Source organism: Trachemys scripta, chromosome 23 (genome assembly GCF_013100865.1).
Source record: "Trachemys scripta elegans isolate TJP31775 chromosome 23, CAS_Tse_1.0, whole genome shotgun sequence".
Taxonomy (NCBI): Eukaryota; Metazoa; Chordata; order Testudines; family Emydidae; genus Trachemys; species Trachemys scripta.
Window position 1 is genome coordinate 7442235 of NC_048320.1, and position 8605 is coordinate 7450839.

An 8605-nucleotide genomic window follows, 5' to 3' on the forward strand; every position below is an offset into this window, starting at 1 on the left:
GTCTTATATTGTTATGTATGCAGCTACTTCTTTCTTTATTATTCATCTCTTTTTTATTTGTTCCTTCAAGCAACTTTGACAAGCTATTCTGAAAACATGGAGCGCACTAAATATGGAGGGGAGAGCAGCAAAGAACTAGGATCTGGAGGAAACCTGAAACCTTGGCAGTCTCAGAAATCCAGCATGGACTCCTGTTTATATCGCGTAGATGAAAATATGACCGCTTCCACCTACAGTTTAAACAAGATCCCAGAAAGGAACCTAGAGACGGTTTTATCCCAGTCCGTGCAGTCTATTCCACTTTACCTTATGCCACGGCCAAATTCAGTAGCAGGTAAGAAATGATTTATTTACTGTTAGATCAGATCAAAACAAGCCATCAACACAATCTTCTCATTTACTGTTTTCATACAATGTCTTTATGCAAAGAGAAGTCTCATCGCCTCAGGAAACTGCCATTGGGTATGATAATCTTCCATTTCTGTCTGAAATATCATTTAGAAAGTGAAAACCACTGAAGGAGGAGTACATTTTCCACCCGGTTAGTTCAGCAATCTAGGCTCCCAAAATCCAGTCTTTTTAAAAGTTCGTGGCCATCAGCTCATTTGAGAGTGATCTCAAAATCTGCTTTAAAAAAAGTTTAGTTATTATTTTTGATTAAATGCCATCCCAATACTAACTCCAGCCTCAGTTCTAAAATAATGCATAATTTCCAGGCATAACATTTTCAACTCCAAATTAATCAGCAGTAATAATATCAAGAGCCTTTTCTGCAGTTCATTATTAAAACTTAGGAGGATGGGGAAAGATATGTGCTGGCACTTAAAAAGCAAAGCATCACAATGTAAGAATACATTTTAGAAAATGTTAGTCTCTCTTCCATATTGGCTGCAGTGGGAGGGAGCATACAGCAAGATTTCTTTCACAGTTTTCAATTAAACAAGATACGTAAGCATCCATTAGAAATTAGAATTATGACGAAGTTTGCATGTATTAACAGTTTTTTATAGACTTCAGAGCTAAAGGGACAACCATTGTCATCTAGTCTGACCTCTCTGTACAACATAGTCCATAGTGATTTTTCCCTACCACATAAGTGAATTCCATCAAATCCAATAACTTCTGGTTGAACAGAACATAACTTTTGAGAAAACATTCAACTGAAGCTTGACGTCTCCAAGTGACGGTGAATTTACCATATTACTTATCAAGCTGCCTTAGTGGTTAATTCCCTCAGTAAAAACAACAAAAAGTTGCATTTTATTTTTCGAATTTCAGCTTTCATAACTTTATGCATTTAATAAACATGGGAATTATCGTCCTATTTTGGGAAACAAGCATCTTTTCATAAGGCTTTCCATCTACAAATAGCTATACTTGGCATCCTAGCTTTCCTGGTGGGATTTTTCCCTGAATATGTTTTAAATATATATATCTAATATATATATACAAAATAATCGCTGGGCAAAATGCTATGAACTGTGTTGTGCTGGAGAGGTCAGATGAGATGAAGATGGTGGTCCCTTTAGCCTCAAAATCTATGAAACACTGTTAAACAATACATAGATATTTATTTTGCCTGTTAATGTTTCCTGAACGTGCTGGTGAAGCATGTCTGAACCTTAATTTTGAAAATTAGAGGCCAAAATCATCTCTATTTCCTTGAAGGTCTGGTGTTTGAAAGATTCCTAAATGATGTTGCAATATCTTGTTATAGCATTTAACAACCTCTCAGCTCCTTCCTTAGAATTCTCTTCACTGGCAAACATGAAAGAAAGAAAGGATAAGATTTAAAATATATTAACCTAATTTAAAAGCTTTTTATAAGTATTCCTCCTCGCTTGCTGTCCTCCTCTGCCCTTTCTTCTGGATTTTGTACCATATCCTAGTGTAAGGATAATGGGTGAATAGCTGCCATCATCCATAATGTTGGAGTTGGAAGCCCATCTGCAATTCAATAAATACAGGTTAAATTTTGTGTTGAACTGGCAAACATATATATTTTGTCAATCCTGGTCCCTGCAGGATTCTTTAACTGGCTTGCAAAATATCAATGATGGACTCATGAACCTGGGATACTGTGCATCAAAACTGTGTGTCTTGCCAATGCAGGCTGTACTATACAACTGAATAATATTTATGACCTAACACTCCTTCATAGTAGAGTTCATTGGATGCTAACGACTAAAAGCTGCTGTAGAGATAAGAACTTATAGCTGCTAACACCTGGAGGCACTGACTATTGTGGTACCACCTCGCACCATTTACTTACAACTAAAAGAACTTGCTACCCAGTTGGGAATAAGAGTTGGGAATCAGAGTAAGTCAGGGTGGCAAGAATATGACTAGAGACTCTGGTTGAACAACTAAAGTTTGTTATAGAGAAGTTTAATCTCTCACATGTGAAACCTCACCTTTGTTCTTCTCCCATTGCTTCCTTGAGTTCCTCCTTCATGCTGTCATTGTTTCTACATGCAGTGCCTAGCAAAATGGGGCCTTGATCCATGATTGGTTCCACAATACTACAACTAATAGTTGCGCAGAATGCTGACGATCCAGTACTTGGTGTAATTATTATAAATAATTTATTGTAAAATTATAGTAAAGTTTTCAGGCAACAAATCTGACCAAATATTTTTTCCAGGTTGACTGACCTGCTTATTTGTGTGTATTTGGGCGGTACCAGAGGTTAGCCAGGCTGGGTCTAATACGCTATTTCAGTGCTAATCTTCCTAAATAACTAAAGCAGACCAGTTTTGTCTTCTTGAAACAAGCTTTGGATTTACTTTGTAAGCAAGCACTTTACTATAGTTCTGGGAACCAATGTGTAGCGGTGCTTGTCCCAGAAGGTGTTACAGTATCTTTTCAAAAAGTTCCTTTGCAGTCTACAAAAATCTGCATGAAAGCATTCTCTAATTTCACTCATCTACAAGCAGCATTTATTACTATTTAATGAATACCTTCATGCTATCAGAAAAGCACAAAATGAAGAGGAATAACTCAGTAAAGCAAAGTAATTCTCTTAATAAAACATCATCCTAGTCTTTCAGTACTTTGTATGCTGCATCTTTGTATTTGGTCAGAAATGCTACCTTTTCACAAATATTATTGAAGGAAACGTCAATAAAAAATAGTCTCCTGGACCACTGAAGGGTCATGTGTATGATAATTTACTGCACGAAATGTTCTATTCAGTGGAGCTGTACATTCAGTGTTTTAGCGGATCACTCAAATTAATGGGTTACTGTACATGTGATATACATTTTTTTCAAAGGTCCAGTTGTGGGAATATGTAGAAGGCTTCGTTCACATGAGCTCACTAGGCGCACATAGGGTGACCAATTATTGGTGACTCACTGCATGGAGTATAAAAATTGATAAGCAATTTTATGGTGCTAAGGCAGAACCAGCTGTGAAGGGCACTGCGGCTTTGCTATGCAGTAACCATTAAGAAATAATTAACAGGCAGAACAAGAGAGATTGAGCAGCGAAAGAACAAGAAGAAATGTTTGTCATCTCACTGGGCCAAGGAGCCTAAAGTTGTTGGGGTTCGATTTAATTTATGGAGAAAAATTGTTACTTCATCTGCCGTTGGTTAAAATGCTACTAATAAAAATAACATCCCCAATCCAAATGGAAATAGCTTTACAATTAAGCGACAATGTTTACTTAAGAAGGGAAAATGATAAGCAAATAAGGGAAGATAAACAAGAAATAACTGAAACCAGAATGCATTGGAGAGCATCTGGGGGTATGTCTACACTGCAAAAGAACACGCATGGCAGCAAGCATCGGAGCGTGGGTCTAGAGACTTGGGTGTATGGCGCTCATGCTACAGTGCTAAAAATAGCAGTGTAGATGTTCCTGCTCCAGCTGGAGCTTGGGCTCTGAAACCTGGCAAAGGAGGTGAGTCTCAGAGCCCAGGGTTCAGCCTGAGTGGAGTACCAGCACTGTTTTTAACACCGTAGCATGAATCTGTGTCTGTAGACCTGGGTTCTGAGACTTGTTGCTGTGGGTTGTGTTTTGTTGTTGTTGTTGTTGTTGTTTTTTGCAGTATTGAGATACCCTGGAATGTCCTATGGGGCAATTTTGATATTAATTTTATTATTGTTGATCTGTGATCCTTCAGTGCCATTCCAGTGACTGATATGTGCCACTGTCTTCTCTTCCTTAGGATTAGGGTGACCAGAGAGCAAGTGTGAAAAATCGGGACAGGGTGGGGGGTAATAGGAGCCTATATAAGAAAAAGACCAAAAAATTGGGACTGTCCCTATAAAATCGGGACATCTGGTCATCCTACTTAGGATAGTTTTTCTGAGTTTGAAAAAAGAAAGAAAAAGGTGAATGTAGTATTTGTATATTAACACTTCGCTTTAAAAAAGGTAGAATATCCAAATCTTGCCACCAGATTAGCTGAATTTTTCTTCTTAAAAACAGCATTGAACATTTACAATGACAGTTAGATTATGCTTCAGATCTAACGTCCTTTGAGGTGAATTAGAGCAATTCATCATGCTAGCTAGTCAAACCATTCCAGCTCTGAATTTCATCAAGTCTGCAAAAAATCCAGTTTAGTGCCTGAAATTAGTGCACAAGACCATTCTCAAGCTGCCTTTATAAATGCAGAAAGAAACCCAGCCTGATCGTGAAACACTAATGTCTCAGTATTGTCTTTCTCTTTTTGATATGGGAGAAGATATTTCTGATCCCCAAACTTCTTCAGGGAAGCTTTTTGAGATGTCCTTATTAAGTTATTAGCCTTTGTCTCCTCGTCCAATTTCTTTCTTGCAAGTTGGTGGAGCTAAACATCCTTTCACCCTTTTTGATTCATGATGACAGGTTCCTCTTCCCTCTGCAGAACTCCCAGTCTCTTTATAGTTTTCTGAAGCCTTTTGGATATTTTTCAATTTTCCCAATCCTGCTGTTGCACTTAAAAAATCTCTAAAAGGTCCTTACAATGTTTTTCTAGCAGGTTTCCTCTGATGCGGTCGCTGATTTGGGGTACTTCCGTTGCTTCAAAAATGTCAGTAGGTCTCTAGATGTATTTCTTTTATCTTCTGAGAGAATGTTTAAATGTATGATAAATGTTGAGAAATCCAGTATTTCATCAACTAAGCGACTTTATAAATAGAGAGCTAAGTTTAGAAGAGGTCTCAGTATAGGTCTTGCCCCAGAAACCAAAATAAAAGTCAAACCCAATCATATTTTGGCAGATAAAGAACAGTGGGCCTCCTTGGATAAGCTCTTCAGTTTCTCTTATTCCCTAAGCAGGACTTGGAATGAAACTGACCCAGTAGCTCCTCTTTGGATAAACAGATGCACTACAGATGTCTATTATAAGAATGGATTTTAGTGTCCATGGAACATTTGTTTGCCTCTCTCATTATAGTTGTTTTCATTAATAAGTACTACGGCTGTCAAGCGATTAAAAAAATCAATCACACTGTTAATAATAGAATACCATTTATTTAAATATTTTTGGATGTTTTTACAATTTCAAATATATTGATTTCAATTACAACACAGAATACAAAGTGTACAGTGCTCACTTTATATTTTTTTTATTACAAATATTTACACTGTAAAAAAAACAAAAGAAATAGTATTTTCAATTCACCTAATATAAGTACTGTAGTGCAATCTCTTTATCATGAAAGTTGAACTTACAAATGTCGAATTACATACAAAAAAATAACTGCATTCAAAAATAAAACAATGTAAAACTTTAGAGCCTACAAGTGCACTCAGTCCTACTTCAGCCAATCGCTCAAACAAGTTTGGTTACATTTGCAGGAGATAATTCTGCCCGCTTCTTGTTTACGTCACCTGAAAGTGAGAACAGGCGTTCTCATGGCACTGTTGTAACCGGCGTCGCAAGATATTTATGGGCCAGATGTGCTAAAGGTTCATATGTCCCTTCATGCTTCAACCACCATTACAGAGGACATGCGTCCATGCTGATGACGGGTTCTGCTCAATAATGATCCAAAGCAGTGCGGACCGATGCATGTTCATTTTCATCATCTGAATCAGATGCCACCAGCAGAAGGTTGATTTTCTTTTTTGGTAGTTCTGTAGTTTCCACATCTGAGTGTTGCTCTTTTAAGAATTCCGGAAGCATGCTCCACACCTCGTCCCTCTCAGATTTTGGACGGCACTTCAGATTCTTAAACCTTGGGTCGAGTGCTGTAGCTATTTTTAGAAATCTCACATTGGTACCTTCTTTGCATTTTGTCAAATCTGCAGTGACAGTGTTAGTAAATCAAATAGCATGTGCTGGGTCATTGTCCGAGACTGCTATAACATGAAATATATGGCAGAATGCAGGTAAAACAGAGCAGGGGACATGCAATTCTCCCCCAAGGAGTTCAGTCACAAATTTAATTAACGCATTATTTTTTTAATGAACATCATCAACATGGAAGCATGTCCTCCGGAATGGTGGCTGAAGCATGAAGGGGCATACAAATATTTAGCATATCTGGCATGTAAATACCTTGCAACGCCAGCTACAAAAGTGCCATGCCATGTTAAAAGTCGTTTTTTCTTCTGTTTATCTAATGCTGTGTGGTATGTTTGCATTGTGTAAACTGAATTAATTTAAACAAGAAAACAGTTCTCCCACTTTTAATCAAGAAGTATCCCTCCCATGTAGATAATCATAGACATAACCCACTCAATCAAGGTAAGGAGTATTTGCAGGTATACATAGACTCTCGGGGATCTGGCCTTTACTGCATGAGGAAATATCATTTCACTTTTCTAAAATTAATAGCAGTCTCTCTCACTATGCAATCTTCACAGAAAGGCATTCAGCAATCTCTACTTCTAATCAGAATCCACAACCTGGAATCTTTAGGGCTTACCTAGATGGTGCGCCAACATGCCGTACAGGGAAGTGATTTCTACAGCCCACTAACATATTGTACAATAACTGGTCCATGTAGACCCTGCTGGTGCACACTCAGAATTCCCTACAGCATTTTTTGCTGACATAGTATTTTTTCATACAGCATGATGTTAAAACACACTAGGGAACTTTTAGTGTGCACCAACAGGGTCTACGTAGACAGAGCGCATTAGAAATCACACCTCCATAGTGCACATTGCTGGATTGCAGAGAAAAGCCCTTTTATTTAAATAAACAAGTAAGGGAGAGAAAAGAAGAAAGTGGAATGGGACAGTCAGTGTATAGAACCAGGACTCTTTGTGGTCAGTGAAATACTATCCACATTACAGGAAAAGAAAACAAAATGGCAGCCAGCCTGTTATCAGTTACATGCTGTGTATAACAACAACCAGCTGTTTGGGAAATGAGTGAATGCAGTGTGTGAATTATCAATATGCTAATCAGAAAGGACACTCTTTTTATGTATTTATTTAGATTTATATCAAAAGGGAAAAATATTATATCCTGCCCTTTTGTTGATTTTGATATAATTTTAAAAATACAGGGATATGAGCAAACAGCCTCCCCGCAGCCAGAAAATAACCAACCAGAGCTGTGAACTCAGCATCCTGCGAAAAACATGCCACATCCACAAAGAGCATCTGTTTTCATGCTCCTTGCTGTGTGCGGCTCTTTATTTTCAAAGGATCCCGTCTCTGTTAAACAACATAAGGCCTTGTCTGCACATAAATTGTACTGCTGTAACTAGAGTTGCCAGGAGTCCGGTTTTAGACTGGAACTCCCGGTCAAAAAGGGACGTTGGCGGCTTCGATCAGCACCGCTGACCCCCGGGCTGTTAAAAGTCTGGTCGGCGGCGCAGCAGGGCTAAGGCAGGCCCCCTGCGGCTCCCAGAAGCAGCCATCATATCCCTGTGGCCCCTACATGTAGGGGCAATCAGGGAAGCTCCACGCACTGCCCCCACCCCAGTTGCTGGCTCCGCAGCTCCCATTGGCCGGGAACCACAGCCAATGGGAGCTGTGGGGGTGGCGCCTGTGTGCACGGACAGCGCGCGTTGGGCAGAACTGCCTGGCCGCCCCTGTGCCTGGGAGCTGGACTTGCCAACCGTTTCCGGGAGCCAGGAGAGGCAGGGAGCCTTCCTTAGCCCCACTGGCCCGTGGACTGGGAGCTGGCACCCGCACCACAACCCCCTGCCCTTGGTTGGAATCCCCTCCTGGAGCCCACACCCCTGCACCCCAACCCCCTGCTCTGAGCCCTGTCCCATCCCCAAACTCCCTCCCGTAGCCCGCACCCCCTCCTGCATGCCATGATCCTGCTCCCGCACCCCAAACCCCTCATCCCCACCCCAGAGCCCACACCCCGAGCCAGAGCCTGCACCCCCTCCCGTACCCCAGCCCCCTGCCCCATTCCTGAACCCGCTCCCACTGTCCGAATCCCTTGGCTCCAGCCCAGAGCTCCCTCCTGCACCCCAAACCACTCACCCCCAGCCCCACCCAGAGCCCACACCCCCAGCCGGAGCCCTCACCCTCTTCTGCATCTCAAGCCGCGGCCCAGAGCCCCCTCCCGCACCCTAGCCCCACCCCAAAGCCCACACCCCAAGCCAGAGCCTGCACCCCCTCCTGTACCCCAGTCCCCTGCCCCATTCCTGAGCTCGCTCCTACTGTCCGAACCCCTTGGCTCCAACCCCTCGCCCCCCCC

General features: G+C 41.1%; 1 protein-coding gene across 12 annotated transcripts in view; it reads left to right on the plus strand.

Moving 5' to 3' along the window:
* Positions 1-8605, plus strand: part of TANC2 (tetratricopeptide repeat, ankyrin repeat and coiled-coil containing 2) — a 593041-nt gene that overhangs the window by 452176 nt on the left and 132260 nt on the right. For all 12 annotated transcript variants that reach the window (XM_034755956.1, XM_034755955.1, XM_034755959.1 and 9 more), the window contains one exon: positions 71-334. In XM_034755956.1, the coding sequence (XP_034611847.1) occupies positions 71-334 (264 nt within the window). The remainder of the gene's footprint in view (positions 1-70; positions 335-8605) is intronic.